Genomic DNA, 24,211 nt, shown 5'->3' with positions numbered 1-24,211 from the left:
TATATATACGATGTCGTTCCCATAAACGCGATTGCTGTGGCTGAATTTACAATGAAAAGAACCATAGTAATAAAAAGGACGAACAAGAACAAAATAACATCAATCAACGTCAGATAATGTTTGGTTTTGACCATAATACCGTACTTATGGACGAGTCTGGATTTAAGGTACATGTTTGTACGTATTAACGTATATTTTGATAGATAATTTCCGTATGTGTCAATAAGTGTGCAGAAAACAATCGAGGTTTCGGTTCGTAATTTACTATTTTCATTTATATCCTTACATCATGTGTATTGCGCAAAGTATGCTCATTGTCGAGCATGTTTACCGCCTACTGACGGGTGACGTTTACAAACGGTTTCCCATTTTTACCGCTAACGCACAGGCGATATTTGCAAACGGTTTCATTTGATGCGTCCAGTTCGTGTAGAACAAAAACTGTTTCTATGAAGCCGAGAACGACACCGTTTTCGAATAAAAAGGCATTCAGCTCTATTAGTTTTTAGAAATGAGCCATTGCAGTAAGAAAAAGAGGTTTTCTGTTATCGTTTGCCGTTTTTTATTTTGTTTTTACTTCGTTCACCTTGCGTGTAAATGATATTAACTGGTAAATCGGTTAAGGCCTATGTCATACAGGAACCAGAATATGGCGATTTCTGTTTTGCGACCCTGAATTTTTTTAGTATTGATATTGACATATAATTATATGCAACATGACACACGTGTTATGAGAAGAGTTAACTCCCACATGCAAAGGAAAAGCAATCATTTATCGTAAGTAATGAGGCCCATCGTTACATTTACATTTATGACCAACTGCCCGTAAATGGAATTAGATTTTTACGAGCATTTTCACAGGGTGACTTATGACATCAACTTGTTTTTTCTTTCGGGACAGCGGTCATTCATTTATACATCATAATATAACTTGATCAAAAGATCCTTTTTTAACTTTCAAAGTCCGATCTTTGACCACAGGAAAAGACGGTTCCGCACAATGATCGCCGATCATTTACATAGTAATCAATGTATTATAGCATGTTAATACTTCAAGTTTTATCATATATCAGTTTTTGTCTTGTGATTCTCTATTCGTTTATTTTAAAAATATGTTCAGCATTGTTACACAATGTGTTCAATGAACGAGAATTTGTAATATGTAATAAACGCTGTCGCAATTTAAAAGATATAAATATGGCTTTTTGTTGCATTTTTATTTTAGAAATGCGACAATCAAGATATGGAAAAAATCGTGAAAAAAAATAAATAACAAATCTAAAACGCTAAATGTGAAGCCGCAAACTAGATTATTGCCGCCTAAATGCCCTTCGTGCTTTACTGGAAACATCAGCGGACCTGCGGAGTGCAGGAGGAAAAACCGTAAGCATAATTTATCATGTATAATGCTTTTAATGCATTGTGGCATTTATCTGTAAGACGTCCTGAGCCAATAACTCAAGACCTAGTAAAGCAAAAAGATTTGCCTTAAGCTGGTAGATCAAAACATGTGTTTTCTTATAAACGGGTCGGCTTATAATCGGGTCCAATGTGCTGATAAGCAGCCTTGGTAGAGTTAAGTTATATTACACTATAATCGGTTTGTTATTTGGACAAACGTCTTACAATTATTGTCCCCTACCGGACTTAAGGTTTGCGCTCTGTCTGTCAGTCTGTCAGTCTGTCCGTCACACTTTTCTGGATCCTGTGATAACTTTAAAAGTTATTCATATTTTTTCATGAAACTTAAAATATGGATAGATGGCAATATGGACATTATGCACGTTATTACATTGTGTTCCTACGTCAAGAATATTGGTTGCTATGGCAACAAATAGACTAGAAATAATGCTGAAAATGGTGGTTTTCTGGATCCTGCGATAACTTTAAAAGTTCTTTATATGTTTTCATGAATCTTGAAACATGGATAGATGGCAATATGGACATTATGCACGTCATTTCATTTTGTTCCTACGTCAAAAATTCTGGTAAAATTCGGACAATGGTGGAATTTCTGACAATGGTGGGTGCGGTAGGGGACATATATTGCTTGGCAATAGTCTTGTTTGTTATGTGTTAGGTAAAGTTTGATTGATATTTGCTTGTTGAAAAGCAATTTAAAGAGGCAAGCATTTGAAATTAATTGTCTTTATACAATAATTCACTTAATAATATATTTGTTAATGGTATACCCCGTTAACTATTATTTATGCAGTCCTTATGTACTGTATTATAGTTTTTGTTTCGATAATGCAGTTAAAATATCGATCTGTATAATACGTGTGCAATTTGATTAATATAAACACATGCAAATATAATTGAATTTAACTTAATAGGATTTCGTTCGCTGTACTCTATAAAGAAGTTCATTGACACCGCCATTATTCCACCATGTGTTGATGCTTGAACTACTTCAAATTTTGGTTAGACGATACGGTATAAATATTTTTGTTAGACGATACGGTATAAATATTTTGGTTAGACGATACAGTATAAATTTAAACACACTTCTAAAAGTCTTATACATGTAGATTTGTTGTAATTAATTTTCGCAAAAGCAGTTGCTTAACATACGATTTCCATGTTGTTTTCTAGAATTAAATGTCCGCATCACAAAGATTGAAAAGCGGCAACGCGACAGATTATGGCTGCATGTCAAACTGATCGACTCCGGAATTAACACAGGCAGGAAAATGGTACTCAGGACACGTCGCGTTTGCCGGAAGCGTTTTAAAAGAGGCGTGGCCTATGTTATATTCACAAACCGACGACTGAATTCGTTGCCAGAAACGTTACGACTTAATGGAATGGATGTGATAGTCCAGAAAAATCTTCTTTCATCTTTTAACTGCACGGTCGATCGTTGGGAAAAGACATTGTGATACTTGTGTTTTTAGTACATATCCAATCAGTAACGCACTCTCGGTAATAAGTTAACATCTGAAATAATTAAATGATATTAATTACATTAAGTTTTCATTGAACACACACACACACACACACCTTTATTAAATATCATAAACATTATTATATATCATAAGCATTCCACGTGTTTGATTTAGTTTTTGTTTGCTCACATTAATACGGGTGAACATTGTAAATTAGTCGATATAGCTTTAATCACTGGCATTGAAATGGAATGTTCCGTCCATAACATAGGGCTAATCTCTTAGCATTATCAAGAACATATTCAAATCACGAAAGTTTAATTTCAATGCAATTTAATATACTGTGAAATAATTATTAGCAAGTTTTAAGTCTTTAATGCATGAAATCATGTAGCACCAATATATCACTGTTTTGTATATTTAAATCAGTTTGTCAAATATATATATACAGCACTACCGTCGTCGTTTCCGCCCTCAGCCCTAAGTTACCTGCTCTGTGTTGTGTCGTTTTAATATTGATGTGCGAGTGTTCACGTAATACATAATTATATCCAAGCATATGTATGTAAACTTATTGGATTCAGATTTTTAACATAAAATGTTTTCGAACACTTAGAAGATAGACGTTTTGACCAGTCATGGCGATTTCGAAAACGATTCGTTGATCTGATAAGAGTGGATCATGTGATAAAATGATAAATATGTGGATAAATATATCGGAAACAGCATTTGATCGCAGTTGACATGAACACTTGTAAGGTTAAAGTTTCACAGGGTTGCCTTTTGACATAAATTCAAGTATATGTACATAAAACACACAATTGTTAAGTCAGGTATAAAATATATGCGATATGACATTTTAGATTTAATATGTACATATGAAAAATATATGTTTATATAATGTACATGTAATATAAATAAAAACTTAATTGTTCGTTTTCTACAATTGTAGGTAGTATATCGTTCAACGCCATATTAATTGTTGTCATTTTTGTTATTACTTGTCGTTATAAATTCAGAAACATGTGCTACTACCATTTTGTGCTTTGTTTTATGAAACATAAATATGTATGTATAATGTAAACTGTTTCAAAATTCTATCAATTTACATTGTATGCAAATTGTTTGATTGTATGGCGATGTGTGTATAAGTGTAAAATGTTGCATTTAAATTTATAATTATAAGATATGTTTGTTTGCTGTTGATATTGCTCTTTTAACTTAACCAATATGTTATATGTTGGGTGTTTGTGTCTTGAAATAAAGAACTAAAATTCGTGTACAACCAAGGTAATATATTCATACATGTTAATCTAACATGTGTTCTAAATTGACGTACGACCAAACATGTTTATGCGGCTTCAGTTTATATTTGTTCGCTCCATGAATTGTTTCTTCTATTTTCTCATTAATACCACAATGTTTTGAGATTTAACGACAACTTCGTTTAATTTAATGATAAATTTTCGTCAGCGACCATACGCGTCACTGCTGGCGGTAATATAAACACATGAATATGGCAGCGTTCACTCAAATATTCTTACAATTTCTTTTCTAACTATTTTAACACACTAAATTAGTTCTTTCAAAATCCTCAAAAATTACATAATGTGTATTTCATTTATATTTATCGAGCTACACAAGTGCATACATATTGTGAATGCTACAAATAAACATATAGCGCGATTTTTAAGGCGCGAAAGTCATGTGGTTATCGTTTTGCTGCCACGTGACTTCATGCACATGCTAAATGTGAGTTAATTAAAACATAACTACATACTAGACAGCTAAAATTTACCAGCATTAAAACTCATAAAATGCGGTTTTTATGAAATTCAGAATGTTGCTACAAGAACCTAAACAGAAAACTTGATTGTGTAAGTCGGGTACATAATCTTTATATACCTTATTGTATTATTGAGTAAATATTGCCATTTTATAGTTGAATGATGCCAGTTGTATAGTGAGTAAAGAACATGTTCCAGAATACCAATATCCTACACATTTCCACTTGATCGTTTTATAATAAAAATCGAAACTTTAGTAGACTTTTGTATAACAAAACGTATTATTACTTCGAATTTCCCATGGCGATGCTTTCTGTAAATTTTAATTATATTTAAATCTGATCGACACATATGGAAGCGTCAATTGTCTCCTATCTTGACAACTTTGCGGATACAACGGTTCCTAATAAAATCTTGTTATAAATAATATTTGTAATATAAAATCCATTATATTTTATAGCGTTTATTTCTCGCTTATTCCTTTGGCATTGTCCACGTTTATACCTAAACGTTGTGCTCTCATATGTAACACAAATAGTTTCACATTTCACTTTGTACTCCGTGCATATGTGTTTATTGTATTATTTAAAATTATTATTTAAACAGTGTTGTTCATACATTTAAAGAACTCATAAGTATTATACCATATTTAATCCAGGCACGTGGTCCAAATAGTCCCTTTAAATCACTTTTTACAAATGAAAAATAGTGAAACTTTATCTGCAAAAACAATAGATAACCCTTACTGTACCATTTGTTTAAAAGGGAACGTCCGGTAGCCCATGCATGTTGCAAAATGATAATTGCACATTGCTTCGTGTCAACTGTGTTGACATATTACAATTGCATATTGGCGTATTCATATTGGTATATTGGCATGTTATATTATGTATATGGTATTCGTTACAAACACAGTGCAACTGAATTGTGTATTGATGCATCTTGAGCTATTAATTCAAGATTCGTCCTAACTTTCGTGAGTTGAGTTAATGAGGTAGGAGTGCTGGTGCATACTCTAGGTCTTCACATAATGCAAGCAACATGGCAAAAGTGTGTATAATTTAATACACACTAGTGTATGCTTACTAGTGTTTGTGAAACAAAATGCCCCCCTACTGCGCTTTGAAGCAATATATTTGACCTTTGACCTTGAAAGATGACCTTGACCTTGAACTTTGTTAATTACTTTATTACGAAGAGTACAAAAGGGACATAAATGTTGTATAACATATAAAAGACTGGCTACCGGTTACATTAGGTTACACTTCAATATAACATATATCTATCAACATCCCTCTTTCTTTAAAAACCATGTTCTTAAGATCCATAAACAATATCAATTCAAATGATCAAGACAATAGTTTTAACTATAAAATAGTCTTAACTTATAAAACTAAGATCACTTAACAATAGTAATCACTCTTAGAACAGTCTAAACATATAAACTTTTACAAAATTGACTAGAATTAAACTTGTTCAAACAGTTTGTCTTTTACTAACTTGACTAGAAATAAACATGTTCAAACAGTGTGTAATTTCTTGACATTTTGAAACTCTGATCAAATTATCAAGCTGGTAGCTAAAATCTCTTTCATTAAATCTAATCTTCAGTCTTATACATATGAAAACTATTCATTGATTTCACACAAAACCATCAATACAATGGGGTCTTTGGATGTTTCCGCGGGGCCTTAGGTTGTATCGGCTTGGGCCGGATTACGAAGCTGCTGTTGGTTCTGATGTGTTGCCTGCTGAAGTTGTTGCAGTCATACGAGTAGTTTCAGGCGTCTTTGGCGCGCTTTGATTACGAGTTTCAGAATTCATATCGCCATAACGAGGCGGAGATTCCTCGCGAATCTGCACTTCGACTTTTGTCGGACGGATATGAACACGATTTCTGGCATACAGCCCACTTTCTTCACTACGCATAATATATCGATCACCATTGATATTTTCAACAATGCCTTTTTGCCAGGGCTTTTTGCTCTGCTAAGCTTATGGAAATACACTGATTGATCGATTTTTACTTTTGGTTGATCGTGCGCTTTTTGATCGTACCATTTTTTTTACAGATTTCTTACGATTCACTCGCGATTCACAACTTGGCTCTGCTCTCACGCGCGAAGGTACCATGGTGCGAAGCTTTCGGCTCATCATCATCTCAGCTGGACTCCTCTTGGTGTCGGCACGAGGGGTGTTTCGTTGCTCCAGGATCCGCCTCCATCGGGTCCGTACGCGACTCGTGGTACTTGATGATCATCGTCTTCATGGTTTTCACAGCACTCGCAGCTTTACCGTTTGATGCTGAGTGGTGGGGCGACGTGATGTGATGTTTTATAGCCCACTTCTGTGTAAAGTTACGGAATTCTGTGAATGTATACTGTGGTCCACCGTCGGTTATCAGTTCTCTGGGAATTCCGTATCTAGCAAAATGTTTCTTCATTTTGTCAATCACATGCTGACTGGTTGCTGCTGTCAGAAGATCTACTTCGATGAAACTGGTGTGGTTGTCTACGACGACGAGATATAATCTGTTCTGTATTTGGAACAAGTCCGATCCGACCTTGTCCCAAGATCGTAGTCCATCACTAAGTGGTTTCAACTTTTCTTGTTGAGGGAAAGTTTTCTGTCCTCACAATGTACACAGTTTCTCGTGAACTCTTTAAGTTCTGCTCTCATACCCGGCCAGAAAATCGTTCCGCGGGCTCTTCTGTCCATACTATCATAACCAAGATGTGCTTTGTGCAGTATTTGCAGCATTTCTTTTCTCAGGCTTTTTGGAATAACTATTGCTTCACCTTTGAAGATCACTCCATCTTGTACTCTGAGAAGGTGACATTGTCCGAGTTCAACACTAATGTCACCTTTTTTCGGCCATCCAGTGATTATCGAGTTCTGAAGCTCTTGCATTGACGAATCTTCTTCTGTTGCACGTCTGATTTCCAGAATTCTTGCATCTGGAAACTGGTCGAATGCACCATTTTTGACATTTCCAATGTCCAACCGATCTGCAGTTTCATTTTCCTTTGATTCTGGGTATGCACGACTCAGAGCGTCCGCGATCACGAGATCTGAGCCCTTCACAAACTGGAACTCGATGTCATACCTCAGGAGTTTCATAATTATATCTTAAAGTCGTTTTGGCGCTTGTCCCAAAGGCTTTTTTAAAAATAGTCTCTAATGGTTTATGATCGTTCTGCACTATTATTTTGATTCCAAAGGTGTATTGGTCAAATCGCGTCAGTCCATATAGAATTGCTAGCGCTTCTTTTTCGATTTGCGCCCATTTTCGCTCAGCGGGAGTTAAAGCACGCGAGGCGAATTCCACAGGATGTCCATCTTGCAGAAGACATGCACCCAGTCCGTGTTGCGATGAGTCCACTTGCAGCACGACTACTTTTTCAGGATCAAAGAATGCCAAAACCTCTGTGACATTTTTTTTAAATAGAAAGATGTGTCTCATGATTTTAATATCTAAATTGTATTTAATTTAATATTGTCAAACGTACTAAATTATGAAAAAAGTAACGAATATAGTGCAAACATGTACAAATGTTATAATGAGAGAGTAAGTATTTTCCCCCAAAGTAGAAAATCGTGCGTAAAATTTCCCCCACATAAAGGCTAAAGGCCCCATCCCCCACAATCCCCCCAAAAAACCTGCCTGAAATCAGAGTAGATGAGTTATAGACATTGATTTAAACAGTTTTTATTTTTTCCCCAAATATGTCTCTTTTGCACTCTATTTTCCCCCTTCACCCAGCGCCCAGCGTCTTCTCCTTTCTCTCAAAAAACCCCTGGGATGTTTTGGATGGCTTTCACTTTGTTCTCATCGGGCAAAACACCTTTGTCTGTTATTCTGTGTCCATGAAAAATTACTTCTTTTCCGACCTCTGTCGTTTCTTCATTCAGAGTAATGTTCTGTTCTGAGCATCGTTTTGCAAGTGATTTCAGTTTACGGTCATTGTCCGACTTTGCTTACTGTTCTGTTTCACCGCAGCCAACGACGATGATATCATCTGCGATCACAATATTTTGTGCTGGTAAAACACCTGGTTTGGCATCTTCTTCTACGTAGAGCTTAGCTGCACCTAGATCACCAAGATCTTTCGCAACTTTCCCCACAAAGTCATCTGTGTTAATGTTTATCAGGTTCACTTCTTGCACAGTTTTCAACCCTAACAGGTTCTGGAAGTCGTTCGGGACAACGATGAATCTGACATAATAAATATTGTCAGTTTTGGGATTTTTTACAGGAAGTGTCACTTCAGCAAGTGGTTTCATCGTCGTTTTGTTCCACCTTCTTAGTGTAGACGCGTTACCTTTGACCTGTGATTTTCTCACAAATTTCTGGTTAATCGTGTTGATCTTCGCACCTGTGTCGACTTGAAATTTCACATTACAGTCGTTTACTACCATTGTAGCTATTACTCGGGTTCTAGAGTCAAATTGTGCTAACCAGAATTCACCACTTTCAAGTTCGGCATTTTCATTTTGAACCATGTGAATGTTAGTTCTGCATTTTGCTTGGAAATAATTCATGTGTCCTTATTTGGAACATTTCTTGCCCCATGCAGGGCATTCTTCCTTTTTGGGCGCATGGAGTTTAACGCAGTAATCACGCGGCTGTGATTGCGGCTTTGGTTGGTAGCTTGTTTTGTTTCGCACAGTGTTCTTTTGTGGTCTGGCTGTACTTTGCTGTTCTTTGTTTACATCTTTGTCTCTTATTTCCTGGACATGTTTCGATGATTGTTCATACACTCGACACAATTTTACCGCTTTGTTTAAATCAAGCTCGTCTTCTCTTAATAATTGTTCTTGTAATTTACCCGATGTGGTAAATACTATCTTATCACGGATCATTCTGTCAGTGTCCTTGAAGTTGACGCTCGTTTTCTTAACTCTGTTGAGAAATTGTGAAACGGCTCTTGGACATCTGTGCGATTCAAGAACTTCATTTTTGCGGGGGTTACAATCGATTTCTATCATTTGTAAGACCTTGACGGGGTCGTCTTTGTGAACCGGATCTTCCCACGTTGCCTGATCATATATATCAAGGATATTTGGTCCTGCACAGTGCAGAAGAATTGCGACACGCACCTTAGCGTCCTTTTTGTCAGATCCGGTTGCTGGCATGTAGACTTTGAATCCCCGCTTCCACTTGTTGAAGTTCTCCGTCACATTGCCGTCGGTGACGTTCAGCAAACTAGGCAGCCTGAATGACGATCCTGCAATACCTTTTCTCGCGTTGATCAATCTTCGATCGAAAGTCAGAAACAGTGTCTATATGTCTGTTTTCTGGCGAGAAAATTCACTCTACGCTGCTACCATGTTGATTACTTTATTACGAAGAGTACAAAAGGGACATAAATGTTATATACCATATAATAGACTCGCTACCATTTACATTCGGTTACATTCCATATATCTATCAACAACCTTTCACCACTCAAAATGTGCAGCTCCATTAGATACAAAAGCATGCCAAATATCAAGTTGCTATCTTCAATATTGCAAAAGTTTTGAGCAAGGTTACAGTTTTGGGACAGACACACACATACAATGACAGGTAGACAGACAGGCCAAAAACAATACACCCCCGATCATTCAATACGGGGGCATAAAAAGTAGGCTCATTGTGACCCACAATTACCCAAAGTGAATATGAACGTTTAGCTAAAGCATAGTGAAAGAGGAAACACTTGGGGAGATTGTACGTGGATGAAGCAAATCTTAAACTAAAAAAATAACCGTTTAAAAAGAAACAAAAACACGTCGTAGGTCATATTGTCTTTTATAACGTTTTTGTATTTAAGCATATTTGACAATATTGAATACGAGCAAGAACGTATCCTGATACAGTATGTGAAGTTTTATTGTTTGACTTATTTAATACTACAGCAGTGATATCTGTTGCATGGATGAATTCGAACATAGTTCATATTACAACGTGGTCATATCTCAATCTTCGGAGGCTGTAAGCAGTAGAGCTAGTTTTTGTTATGACGATGAAGCATATTTACGATGAACTTTTTTGGCAATTAATGATAGATTATTCGCGAACTCGTTAGCTTGAGATTTTTATAAATGACTAAGAATCCTATCCCCTGAAGGCAATTCTTATTCGGCTCTCAGCGGTACTGGTACCATCCTTGGACAGGTTTTCGCCCAATCACTTCTCCGTGCTGACCTCCATCCCGTATGCTCCTGTTATTTCATAGCGTTTGTTGTTTAGATGTTTAAGTTCACTGCTGGTGCAAGAAGAAGAAATCCCCCTGCTGTATATTGAGAAGTACTGCTCTTTTGACGTTTCGGTAGAGTTCTTCAATTACTTGCACCGGCCCTCAGTAGATATTGAATCCTATCATAACATGACTCGGCCATCAAGTCAAACGCGGTATGAAGATTTTTTAAATTCGTGTGGTGTAACACGTGTTTCTCAATGAATACTCGTAGTACTTGATTACTTGAAGATATGTTCCACCAGCTCTGAATCCAGCCTGTTCTTCAGCAAGCAGTTCCTTTGCCGCACGTTTCAATCGATTGATTCGCATAGCTTCGCTCTCTCCCAAGAACTTATTCGTCCAATTACAGCAGGACATCCTTGATGTTGGATATTGTGCAGATATTATTGTCAAAGATGTTCAGGGCTCCAAACTTGCCACCTATCTGAGTTTGAAAGAACTATAGATAAGAAAAATCTCTCTCCAGCTAGCCTTTCTCGAGTTCTCTAGTTGTCTAAACATAAGGGAAATCTTAGGACCACACGACCGGCACATTGTTTGTCGTTGAAAACCCATGTGCCAGCTTCAGTTATTTTTTTGTGGTCAAAATTATTGTACATTGTATTAATTTGAACAATACTTTTTTTAGAACGAAACAATTGCGTATTGGTTTCCTGTAAAACAATAACACAGTACATGTATAGAAAAATTAACGAGCCCGTAAATAGCCCATTACATTCAGTAGCAACAAAGTCAAATATACTTTTAAGACATACATTTTTTACGATATTCATGTATATTCAAATACAATTACAATTTACATTCAAAGTAAGTATTTGTATATACACAGGGCTGAAATAAAAACGCAATCTCAACGACTGGTCTGGTTCCCAAATAGTTTCCTATAGCAAACACAAGGGTTCTTATACAATTATCCTTTGTTTTACTGAGTCGTCTGAATACGCTTATTATATAACATAATCTTAAACGAAGTTCAAAATTGCGAGGAGATACTTTTGATGGATCACTGCCTCGCACAAATCAATCACAATTCAATCTAGAGGATTTATAAGACTTTATTGACGATGCTGCGAAGCGGCTCGTCTAAGTTATCATACCATGAAAACATTCTTCACAATGGCGACCTATGTAAAACCGAGCCATCCGATTGAGATAGCTAGATTTTTCTACCGTACCCGGGAAATGCTTAATCAGTTGTAGTCCAAGCGATTTTGACCCATTTTGCGCTGACGTCATTTCAGAGAAAAAACAGGAAGAAGTTGATATTTTCTCGCAATTATTTTTCTAATCGGCATCCCTCGCTGATTATAATTGATTTAGGTAAAGGAAGCTCAGCTATAAATAGGATAGCATACTCTGGGGAAAAGATTAAATAATATTTTGAAAACATAAATTTTAAATCAGTTATATTCAATCCATTATATGTTTATAGATCAATGAAACAACTACCCATTTTCTGTATTGTATTTGACATTTGCCGTACTTCTGAAATTAAATTGCGAATGAAAACGTGTATAATTCACGTTTAACGCGATCATGAGTGTAAACAAAACGAATTATTTCGAACCTTCCATGTGTAAACGTTAAAGCGAGTATGGTATATAAACCCCATAATAGCCGTGCGGCATCTATGAAACTCGCTCTTATGCGTGCTCTCTCATTTTTCATATTTAATAAACGTTTCAAACAGAAAGTACAGAGCCACATCAGTGCAAACACTATGTATTATAATTCACTCGTTTGTTGGATATTGTTTTCTGTTTTAGACACATATTAGGTCATATCGCGGAGATTTAGTTCACCTTACCGTGTGTTCATGGGCGAACTCACGTATTCAAGTCGTTTTTTTCGTACCCAATTTTTTTTTCGTACTCACATTTTTTTTTCGTAACCAATTTTTTGTATGTACATATTTTTTTTTCGTAACCAAATTTTTTTGGTACCCACTTTTTTTGGCATAATTATTGTACCCGACATTTTCGTACGCATTTTTTTTCGTACCCAAATTTTTCGTACCCACATACTCAATTGTGGTGATGTAGATAAAGATAAATTGATGCTTTTATATCCATCCTCTTCAAAAGCATCGTCACATCAGTACTGTCAGTACTTTGATTTTTTTTTATAACGTCATCATTAAGCGTTTGTTTGTTTTCTTTATAATCGGTTTGTTTTGCAAGTAAAGAATGCAAACTTTCGGAATTTGCGATAAGAAACTTTGGGTAGAGGTCGTCAAGGAAGAGGTATGCGATATATTCGTCGAACTGGCCGAAGGACACTGGTATCAGTATCATCGTTGCTTATGAAATACAGTGATGTTGTGTTGTTTGATTTCACTACGCACGTACTGCTGTGCCTATTTAGTGCATGTGATGTGCTTGTCAGGTGGTCTTTTGCATAAACTTCAAAAATGCAAGTGTGTTTTAGCGGATCCAAGCAACATTCACACGACGGCATGCGACAGGCTCTGGTGAACTTCTTTAAATATTGTAACATCTCTAATATTGTGTGTTAGTTCAGTTAACGCAAGCAAGAGCATTACAGTTGCAATGGATATTATTAACACAAGAATGTCAATAAACATTTGATATTTATTAAAGGAGATTCCTTTCCATAATAGATCTATGGTCCTTAAAGGGGCATTTTTACAGATGTTTGCATTTTTTGAAGTGTGTCATTAAATGCTTTATATTGATAATTGTATACATTGAAAATAAAAAGCTCCAGCGAAAAATCGAAAATAAAATTTAAATAAAAAGAAAAAAAGTAACCCTCAACAGGGCTCGAACCACTGACCCCTGGAGTCGTGGAGTAAAAGTATAACCCATTTAGAGCACTCGGCCATCCGCGGTCACACAACGATGAATATATTTTATACTTTATATTAGCAATCCTCTTAGTTTCACAAAAAAAGCGACAACAGAACTCTTCAAATTATTAAATCGTTTCGCGTTGCAACGCTTTATAACTTTTAGGTTTTTAAATCGATAAAAGATGCATATATTGGCAATTTTAGATCATGGTTAATGTTTAGTATTAATGTTTCCTCACAAATATCATAACTAAAACGAAAATTTGCAAATCTGAAACAACTTTTTTAAATTTTGTCAATTTACCAAAACGTGAAAGGCCCCTTTAAGATAGGGTTAAAGGATTACTGACACACATAATGCATGTGTTAGATATGGCAAGTAAATATACTTTAAACATTATCAAAGGCCACTTGCTCAAAATATAGAACAATTATTTACATGGATTAGAAGCTTGTATCTTTTTGTTAACAATTTATAGATAGTAGTTTGTTTGGTAATTGTATTTTCTATGAAGTTGATCTCGGGCGGCCCTCTACTTTTGGTGATGTATTAATGCACGAGCCTATTATATTTTCGAGGTTGTGCTAATGACCGGACGTTTTTGAAATGTCGCAGAAATCTAGGTGAGATGGTTTGTATGCTTTGTCAACAGATCTTACCGTAATTATAAAAATCGGACAATTTAGTGCGATTCAGCTAAGATGAAATCACCCGCAAAAGCTCAGAAAATACAATCACAACCTATATGGAAAATTGTCATGGTGCAATTAACATCCACGATTCAATGATTGGTGATTTGTAATGTACTTGAAGATGGTATGCAGTATAGTTAAGACTGTACAAGGATTAGAGGAGAAAGTTCTTAAATCCTTTTCGTCATTCATGACTTTATATTCCAAAAGGCATTGAAGTTTGCATGTCACAGAATGTTATAATTAACAATGGGTGATAAGTTGGTTCCCTTTCCTAGTTCCTTATTCATTTTTCGAATAAGGAATAAAGAACAGTTCCTTATTCCTTATCTACGCGTAACAATTCCTTCTTCAAATCGAACAAGGAACTGGAATTTTCTTTTTATAAATCAAAATGAACCAACGAGACGAATAACTCAACGAAAATTATTGTAAACGTATGTCGGGTGTAACAAATATTAATTGCAGTACATTTCTACTTTTTTATTATTTAATAAAAACATAGGTCTTTATTCGGTTTGAATAAGGAATAAGGAACTGGTTTCTTATTCCTCATTCAAATCGAACAAGCAACTGGACATTTTATACTAAACAAAATATTAAAATGAACCAAAGGGGCCAATAAATCAATGAAAATCATTGAAAATGTAGGTCGGGTATGAAACAACATTAATTGCAGCACACCTCTATTAAGTTTCGTTTAATGATAACATAGTTCCTTATTCGGATTGAAACAGGCATTAGGAACCGATTGCTTATTCCTTCTTCAATTCGAATAAGGAACTGGCATTTTCCTACTAAACAAACTATTAAAATGAACCAAAGAGACAAATAAATCAATGAAAATCATGTTTAATGAAGGTTGGGTACAAACACATTATTTGCAGTACATCTCTAATAAGTTTCAGTGAATGATAACATAGTTCCTTATTCGTATTGAAAAAGGAATACGGAACTGGTTGACGCATTAAAATCGCTTTGCTCACTTAATTATATCCCCTTGTAACTGTTTAGGTATAAGAACGGAATGGGATAGCTAAATCATGACTGGTATTCAGCTATCGGAAAGTCGGAAAATAGCCAATAATAACGAATATATAGATATGCTATTCTAGAAGGATCCGAATTTAAATATCCGAAATTACGCCCTCTGTATAAGATATTGGCGTAAAGTTAGTTCCTTATTCGAAAGCCTGTATCTCGGAAAATCACTTTTGGATATATTATATTTAAGATGTAGTGTCTGTGGGTTATTTAAGCATGATTATGTTATATGGACGTATTCTGCAACATTTATTTTTATATTCTATGTCAATATACAAGCTGAAAACCAGTATTATGACGAGGATAATTAGGAAATGGTATTGCCTTTCTCAAACATATATTAAAATGAACCAAATAATATAAAATGTCGATGCTAATCATGGTTTATGAAGGTTCGAAGTTACAAATATTTATTGCAATATATTTCTACCTAGTATTAATTAATAATAACACAGTTCCTTAGTCAGTGCGAATAAGGAATAAGGAACTGGTTCCTTATTCCTTATTGAAATCGAATAACGAACTGGAATTTTCATACTAAACACACTATTAAAATGAACCAAAGAGATCAATAAATCAATGAAAGCATTGTAAATGTAGGTTGGTTATCAAAAAAACATTAATTGCAGCACATCTCTACTAAGTTTCATTTAATGATAGCCTAGTTCCTTTTTCGGAGTGTATTACAATCGAATAAGGAATGGCGTATTCATACTAAATAAAATATTAAAATGAAGCAGAGACCAATAAATCAATGAAAATCATTGTAAATTAAGGTTAAGTATCAAAACATTAATTGCGTTACATCTCTTCCATGTTTTATTTAATGATAACCTTAACTTACCTTAATAGAGATGTGCTGCAAGTAATGTTTTTTGATACCCAACCTTCATTTACAATGATTTTCATTGGTTTATTGGTCCCTTTGGTTTATTTTAATATTTTGTTTAGTGACATTTCCAGTTTCTTTTTTTATTTGAATAAGGAATAAGTTTTTCAAACCGAATAAGGAACAATGTTATTATTAAATACAACACGGTAGAAATTTACTGAAATTAATATGTTTTACACCCGACATACATTTACAATAATTTTTGTTGAGTTTTTTGTCTGGTTGGTTCATTTTGACTTATAATTTATAGAAAGAAAGTTCCAGTTCCTTATTCGATTTGAATAAGGAATAAGGAACCAGTTCCTTATTCCTTATTCACACTGAATAAGGAACTGGATAATCATCACTTAAAACTTAATAGAAATGTATTGCAATTAGAATTTTACATATACAACAAATATATAAATAATATGTTCATTTATATGAGGTTTGTTTTGGATCAATTTCATTTGATGTTTAACTAAGGAAATGCCAGTTCCTTATTTGGCTTGAATAAGTAATAAGGAACTGGTTCCTGTTTCCTTATTCAGCCTCGAATAAGAAACTGGATTATAAATAAAAACAAACATGTTTAAATATGCAAGTTTGATTTTTTTATCATATGCATGTAAAATAATAGTATATGCTTTAGGTTGTTTTGATGTGAAGTTAGTATTCGAATTATAAAATATCGGTTCGGTTTAAACACAAAAATCCTATGCAAGCGCGAAGAAAAAAACATGAATATGTAACGTAATACATAAAGTAAATGTATTCGACTTATTTTGTTTTGATTTACTTCAGAAATGCATTATTGTTCTTTTAAACCCTATAACACATATGTTACGCGTGAATAAGGAATGAGGAATTAGGAAAAAGGAACCATCTTATCACCCATTAACAAATATGTCAGTATATATTTTTAGTAGAATGGAAGTTATAGATACGTTCAAGAAGTTTAGACAAAACGGCAACAACTAGAGTGTTCGAACGTGTTTTTTTCTAATATGACGTGGTGACCTAGATTTTGATCCCACGCAAGCCAATTTCGATTTCGGCCGAGAAATTGAGAAAAAATGGTCTGACCAAGCTTCATGTTTATTGGGCAATTAACGAGGTCCCAATAGTTTTCAGAAAGTAAACACTGACGACAGACGGCGCACAACAAACGACAGATAAAAGGGTATCACAAATGCTCACCACATTGTGCTCAGGTGAGCTACACTATATATTGTGCATTACTTGTTAGGCATATCCCGATTCACTGCCACTGTTACGTTATGATCATATAATTTATATTCTGTGTACCGTATCATACGTCCGGTGGAATGTATGCAAAATTGTGTATCGTGTAAAATGAATACCAAGAAAGCCATACAAAGCGTCTAAGGAACACCAGGCAACAGTTTACATTGGGAATCGAATAAAACAATATTTGGCTTGATCACTGTCTCCAGAAACAATACTAAATTATGAACTGAGTAATTAGAAGACAGATTGGTAAACTTAATGAAGGCAGTAGAAGTACAATTGACGGAACGACGGTTAAAATTAAATTACCGTTCATTTTAGTAAGAAATCTTTACAACTATTAAAGACTGGTAATATTTTAGGGTATGTTGTTTCATCAAATACTGCAGTTACATTAATTGTTTAAGGGGGATGGGGCATCTCAACATATATTTGGAAAGTAATTTGAAAAGACTCTACGCGGATGAAGCGTTATGGGACGAAACTCAAAGAATGGTTTCGACCAGATTATTTTAAAAACAAGAAGGTTCCACTCGAAAGGATGCAGTTAGAAATCGCAAGTATGCACATTTTTAAGCTTTTATATGTAATTTTAAACAAAGGTCAATTCTTTTTTTTTTACTTTCACAATATGCTCTTTATGATAACTATTGTGTTAATGTTTGACCCAAATTGCAGGTACTTGGGAGGAGGAGTTGCACACATAAGCTTTTACATGCCATTTAACTTAAGAAAAATAACGTCTTAAATAAAAACCCACTAGTAAAACCTTGACAATATTCGCTTAAGTCCATAGAAATAATCTTTCTGCAAAAAATTAAACAAATTGCATCTAAATGTACGAGGACTGTCGCACAGAGGTGTTGATATTTAAGTTAAAACAAATGGTAATACATATAATTCCTTGAAAGAAAACAAACTTATCGCAAAATGTTGACGATGTGTGCTGTTTCACTTGGATATATTGCGCTTAGTATCCAATGACGGACGGAAACACACAAGGACGCATACATCCACGCACGCGCGGACAAAATAGAATCATTTACTATTTCAATACACTAAGGCTTTAAGAAGGGGAAAAAAAGATGTGAGAAAGCGATTCGTATGCAATCTATGTAGAGAGTCTCCTGCTGGAAATCGGAAAAGTAAAACATAGTGTGTGTGTATGTAAGTATTAACCATTGAACTTAATTTTATATACTGAAACGTTGGAGTTTTGAAGAAGCGTTTAAATTAATTCTATACGCTGAAACTAAAAAACCTGATAAATAACACCCGAGTCCTTAATAGCATGTTGTTGGTGACTATGAATACATCGACCAAAATATGTTGGCTAGACACCACTATACCAAAGATGTGCCAGAAACTGACTAGTTTTCTTACTGCTTACGTTTATACATTGTGTGTTTGCTACCAACACGTATAGTTTGAACCGTGTTTCATATAGTATATGTATTATGTACCCAACCACTCGTGCTTATTATCACACTGGCATGTTACCTTTCTGTTAGGTCTTCCTTTTGCGAATGTGTAACCTGTTTTTGTACAAGTGAAAAAAGTTCTGATTAAACATTCAAAATACTAAAATAAAACACAACGGTGTGCACATCACACTTATTAATATTTTTCTCATGACATGATGATGCAGTTCAACGGAAATATTTATTTATTTTGACCAAACATGTAAAATACATTTTTAAAATAATAACTTCTTTTAACAAAGGCAAAATAAAAGTCTCATTCTATTAACCGCTTAACTTAAGTGCGGCGATAAAAAAGATGGTAATTATTGCCATTCTATTTTTAATTCTGAAAATAACAAAAATAAACTGTAGATTTACTCATTTTATCGTAACAATTTTTCCCGTGCGTTCTACTCCATGAATATGATGTTGAGGGTTATTTTCAATATTTCCCTTCTCGCAGCAATATCTTGTATTCTTTCCATCGTGACGCTCTGCTGTACCTGTACCCACTTTACAGTCGAATCTTAAACACAATACGTTGGTATGTAAAAAATGACTCATATTTGGCTTGCAACGTAGCTAGGTTTATACCCATGCACAATAAACATTTTTTATCAGCGATCAACCACTTTAAACTCCATTTGTCTAAAGGTCAAGGTAAAGTATATTTAGCCAATGAAACTGAAAAATATTACCTAGTCATAAACTTTTAAATGTGAATGCGTCCAAGAATGAGTAATTAAAACAAAGAACATAAATAACTAAATAGAACGTTAAACAATTAATACAATTTAAACTATGATTAGAAAATAGAATTTTTTGTTTCGTAACGTAACATTTTTGGGGATATTTTCAAACATAATTAGTATTGTTCGGCCGCAATATATAATATATAGGTTCGAAGTTGTAGCAATATAAGAGGAGAACTTGTTTTAAATTTGTGTGTAAGATTTATATAAGGTATTCTCTGTAAAATAATTATACTCACTTATCTATAAACACGACACAGTTACGATGGAGTCAATGAAGCTACGGTTTGGAAACGAACTTATTATTACAGTTCACGCTTAATATTATAAATAAATTATCACCCGGTAGATACATTGGTATTCTTTCGAAATACATTGGACAATCGTATAAAATAAAGGGGTTTGTATTAGTACTTAGATGCACCAACGGCAAAACAAAAGAATTGACACTGTGTTTGTTTGTTTGTTTAAGTTTAATTGATATCATGTTTCCGACGTGGGTGCAGATATGAATAGAGCTAGTTTGGTAAACTGATTGTAAGGCTTATCTCTTGTAGTAGTCTTCTTTTTTATCTGTTTTCTTAAGTTTATTCAGCGTTAAATTTTGTTAAATGTGCGTTTCCACGACTATATAGTAGTCTCAAAGTAATACTGGAATATAATCGTTATGGTTGTGTTCATATTATTGTAATAAAACCCTTCTAATAAGGTAAGTTTTAAGCTTATATATATAATTTAAGTCAAAATATAGAATTGTTTGTTTTGTTTCAGTTGTGACATCTTTATGCTGATGTTGTGTTTTTCCGCTGCAGGTATGGTTCTACGGTATTAAATACATTCACATGTTAATTAGTTTTAAAACAATTTTGTTTGGAACAGTTTCGGTCAAATGTGTACAGACTATTTAACATTGAAGTTACGTGAACAAACAAATGCTGCGATACTCGTTGCGAATAGTTCCGAACAAGACATACATAAGTCTACCACTTAATTATTAATGTGATAGTGATCTTTATAAAACATGACCTAAATTTCAGAGAGATTTCTGGGTTGTTATTGTTCACTGATTTATTATTCAAATCGATTTACATGCATATAATTTATAAATTTGAAAAAGATAAAAACGCACTTTCTGCAATTCCTTTTATACTTTTATCATGAACTGCGGTTTTCACTTGGTGTCAGGTTGCTTATGCTCAATTCAGATTATCTGTCATGCGAGGGTTCAGTTTGTCTGACATGCATTGTTAACGGCACACCGGTACAGTATAATCCCGAGATTCATCTGTGTTGTGAAGGGATCTACGCTAGAGTACAAAATGGCCACGAAATGAGGTGCTGTATCGGTAAGTACCTAGTATATGAATGCCATTTACCAGCGCGATATATGCGTATTCATAGTTTTTACACATTCAAATAAATTTGAGGTTTGTTCATACCGCTGATTAGCCAACCCAGATTTCCTTCATTTTATACTCAGCGAAATTGGTATATGTTACATGTTGCGAAGACGCAGGAAAGTTGATCATACGATATAAGCAATATGTCCTATGTTCAAATTAAAATACCAGCGAAAAAAACATTTCTCACCGTTTAATGTTTCGGCAGTTTCATTTTTTTATGTATAAAAGTAGGGATGGCAACGGTTATTCGGTTAACCGGTTATCCGTTTCTTAAGGAGGTTTACCGGTTATAAAATTAATATTCGGTTACTCTTGCAGAAAACACAATTTTTGGTTGAACGCAATAAATGCCCAAATCGTTAGTTTTGTTTTACTTCATTTCACTGTATTTGCTAATCCGCTTAACTTATCGCAAATTATCGGCAATTACCACCCAGTGATGCCCCCCTTTGGATCAAAAGCGATTAGAGTTGTAAACCATCGGGATGCAGCGTATTAATGAGCAGGCACAACTGCAATAAGCACCTACTCTGCAGTGTATTCTGTCAACAACACAGAGTATATTTGCATATATATGTAATTGTTTATAAACGTATACGTTATTTGGATGGTTTTTTTTGGTACGAATATCGAAACAGGTTAACGGGTTACGGATTTGCTTAGGTTTGCCATCCCTATATAAAAGTATTGAAAACTTTATATTTTATGTTTACTTCACAACCATTTAAGATGTGTCTATTTTATACTTATATAAACAGCATATATATTCTAGAAAACGATTCAAAGTGCCCTCATAAATCGAGTGGTTTATTGAATTTTTACGCATGCGACTTGGCAGTTAATAGTATTCTCATGTGTTCTCAAATCATTCTCAACGAAATTCACAAAGTCAACACTGTTTTGTAATCTGTTGATTCGTTCTAAAATCGTATATGTTTACTATTGTACCAGTTTACATATGTGAACGTTTACAATTTTAGTACACTACTGTTTTTTGTCAACTAGCAGACAAAAAGGGGAACAAATGTTTGAAACAGACCGGCAGCAAGACGAAGTCAGTACTAAAAGATTACGCAGATGATATCACCAACGGCTCTAACAAGGGTCATAGAAAAAGCATGACGTACATCGAAAAGACGCAAGTAAATATATCAAGAGAATAAATATAAGACATTTGATAGATTTAATGCAGAATCGTTTAAATGTGAATCTGTTTCTATGGACAAGAATATGGATTCCAATTTGGAATATGTTATTGTCCGCTTGGTATTGCTGTGCTTTGGAGCATGTGACATTAAATCGGTTTTGTTTTAGATGTGCGATGCTGAACTTATAGCCGAAATCAGGAACATCATTGAAACGGACAAACGACGCAACTCGAATGTGACAGAGCAGTCGGTCGCTGGGTCCACCAAATGTCCGTTATGTATAACTGGAAACTATAAGGGACACATTGATTGCAAGAAGAGAATTCGTAAGTCGTTGAACATACTGTGGCGCACACACAGTTCTTGGAATATGGCAAATGGAGAAAAAGAATATACTGATTCAAATAAAGAGTTGAATAACCTATTTTTCGTTTTTACTATTTTGTAATTTAAGTGATTGTAAATGAATATATAAAATTGGTATTTACCCTATGACGTTGTAATATCGACCTCATATACTTTGTATCAACACATATATTTAAATGTATGTATATATTTATCAAATTTACATATTTAAATATATGCTTTCAGAATTGAACATCATATTGAAAAAGATACAATCAATAAAACACGGTATTCTGCTGTTAGATGTCGAAGTAACGTACCCTCGGTTACGTGCAGGCAAGCGTTTTCAAATTAAGACTAGAGTGGACTGCCGGAAGTGCTTCAGAGAAGGCGCGGCCTATGTGATATTCACAAACCGATGGGTAAATTCCCTGCCAAGAAAATCACGACTGACTGAGAGGGATATAATAGTTCGGAAAGATCAACTCTCGTCTTTTTCTTGTAAAATCTATCGATGGGCAAAACAATATGGATTTCCTTCTTGTGAATGAATATTGTGGATAAATTTAGGCAGCTTTTATTTCATTATTTATTATTTTCATTGCTATTTCCGTTTTGTTACATTTAAGTAGATCGTCATTTTATTTGATTGACAGTAACAATGTCATATTTGTTACCCATGAGCGCGGGAGTAGAATTTATCACGGTGACAATATGTACATCTATTCTCAAGGGAACGCACTAATGTATCTGACAGAACATTTAACGCACCAATACAATATATCAGATCAGAGGAGCATACGATGTAAAAACTAATTCAAATCAAGAAAAACTTTCGATGACAGTGGATTTCGGTACGCAGGCGTGAAAAACAATGCCAGTAGTGATATAGGAATCGGATACACCCGATCGGTTAAATAAATCAAAACTGAAGACTTTTTAAATTGTATATATTTACTCACAGTTTTGAAATCGATTATCGATACGCTACACTTTAACAGACGTTTTTTGTGGATATAAAAGGGGCCTTTTCACAGATTTTGGCATTTTTTTAACTTATTCATTAAATGCTTTATATTGATAAATGTAAACATTGGATCGTAAAAGCTCCAGTAAAAAATCAAGAAAAAAAATAAAAAAAGGAAAAGAATATTGCCCGGAGCAGGTTTCGAACCAGTGACCCCTGGAGTCCTGCCAGAGTCCTGAAGTAAAAACGCTTTAGCCTACTGAGCTATTCCGCCGAGTACACATTTTTGACGTATTTTATACCTTATATAAGCAATCTTCGTAGTTTCACAAAATTTAACGACAAAAACAGAACTCTCCAAATTATTCAATCGTTTCGCGTTGCAACGCTTTATAATTTTTAGGTTTTAAAATCGTAAAAAGATGCATATAATGGCTATATTAGAGCATGGTTAATGTTCAGTATTACTGTTTCCTCACAAATATCATAACTAAAACGAAAACTTACGAATCTGAAACAACTTTTTTCAATTTTGTTCATTT

The 24,211-nt window shown here is 34.5% G+C and overlaps 2 protein-coding genes across 2 annotated transcripts in view; both read left to right on the top strand.

Annotated features, from left to right (window-relative positions):
* Positions 1-4,075, top strand: part of LOC127871909 (uncharacterized) — a 303,905-nt gene extending 299,830 nt beyond the window's left edge. Inside the window, exon 10 of the mRNA XM_052415192.1 lies at positions 2,596-4,075. Within this exon, the coding sequence (XP_052271152.1) occupies positions 2,596-2,882 (287 nt within the window). The 3' untranslated portion in view covers positions 2,883-4,075. The remainder of the gene's footprint in view (positions 1-2,595) is intronic.
* A 16,898-nt stretch (positions 4,076-20,973) lies between these two features.
* Positions 20,974-23,717, top strand: LOC127871912 (uncharacterized). The gene is made up of 4 exons (XM_052415196.1): positions 20,974-21,152; positions 22,215-22,351; positions 22,524-22,683; positions 22,949-23,717. The coding sequence occupies exons 1-4, from the start codon at positions 20,999-21,001 to the stop codon at positions 23,251-23,253; spliced, it is 756 nt and encodes a 251-aa protein (XP_052271156.1). The 5' UTR covers positions 20,974-20,998; the 3' UTR covers positions 23,254-23,717.
* The last annotated feature ends 494 nt before the right edge of the window (positions 23,718-24,211 follow it).

This window comes from Dreissena polymorpha, chromosome 3 (genome assembly GCF_020536995.1).
Source record: "Dreissena polymorpha isolate Duluth1 chromosome 3, UMN_Dpol_1.0, whole genome shotgun sequence".
In the NCBI taxonomy this organism is placed as follows: Eukaryota; Metazoa; Mollusca; class Bivalvia; order Myida; family Dreissenidae; genus Dreissena; species Dreissena polymorpha.
This window is presented reverse-complemented; position numbering and strand designations above follow the sequence as displayed.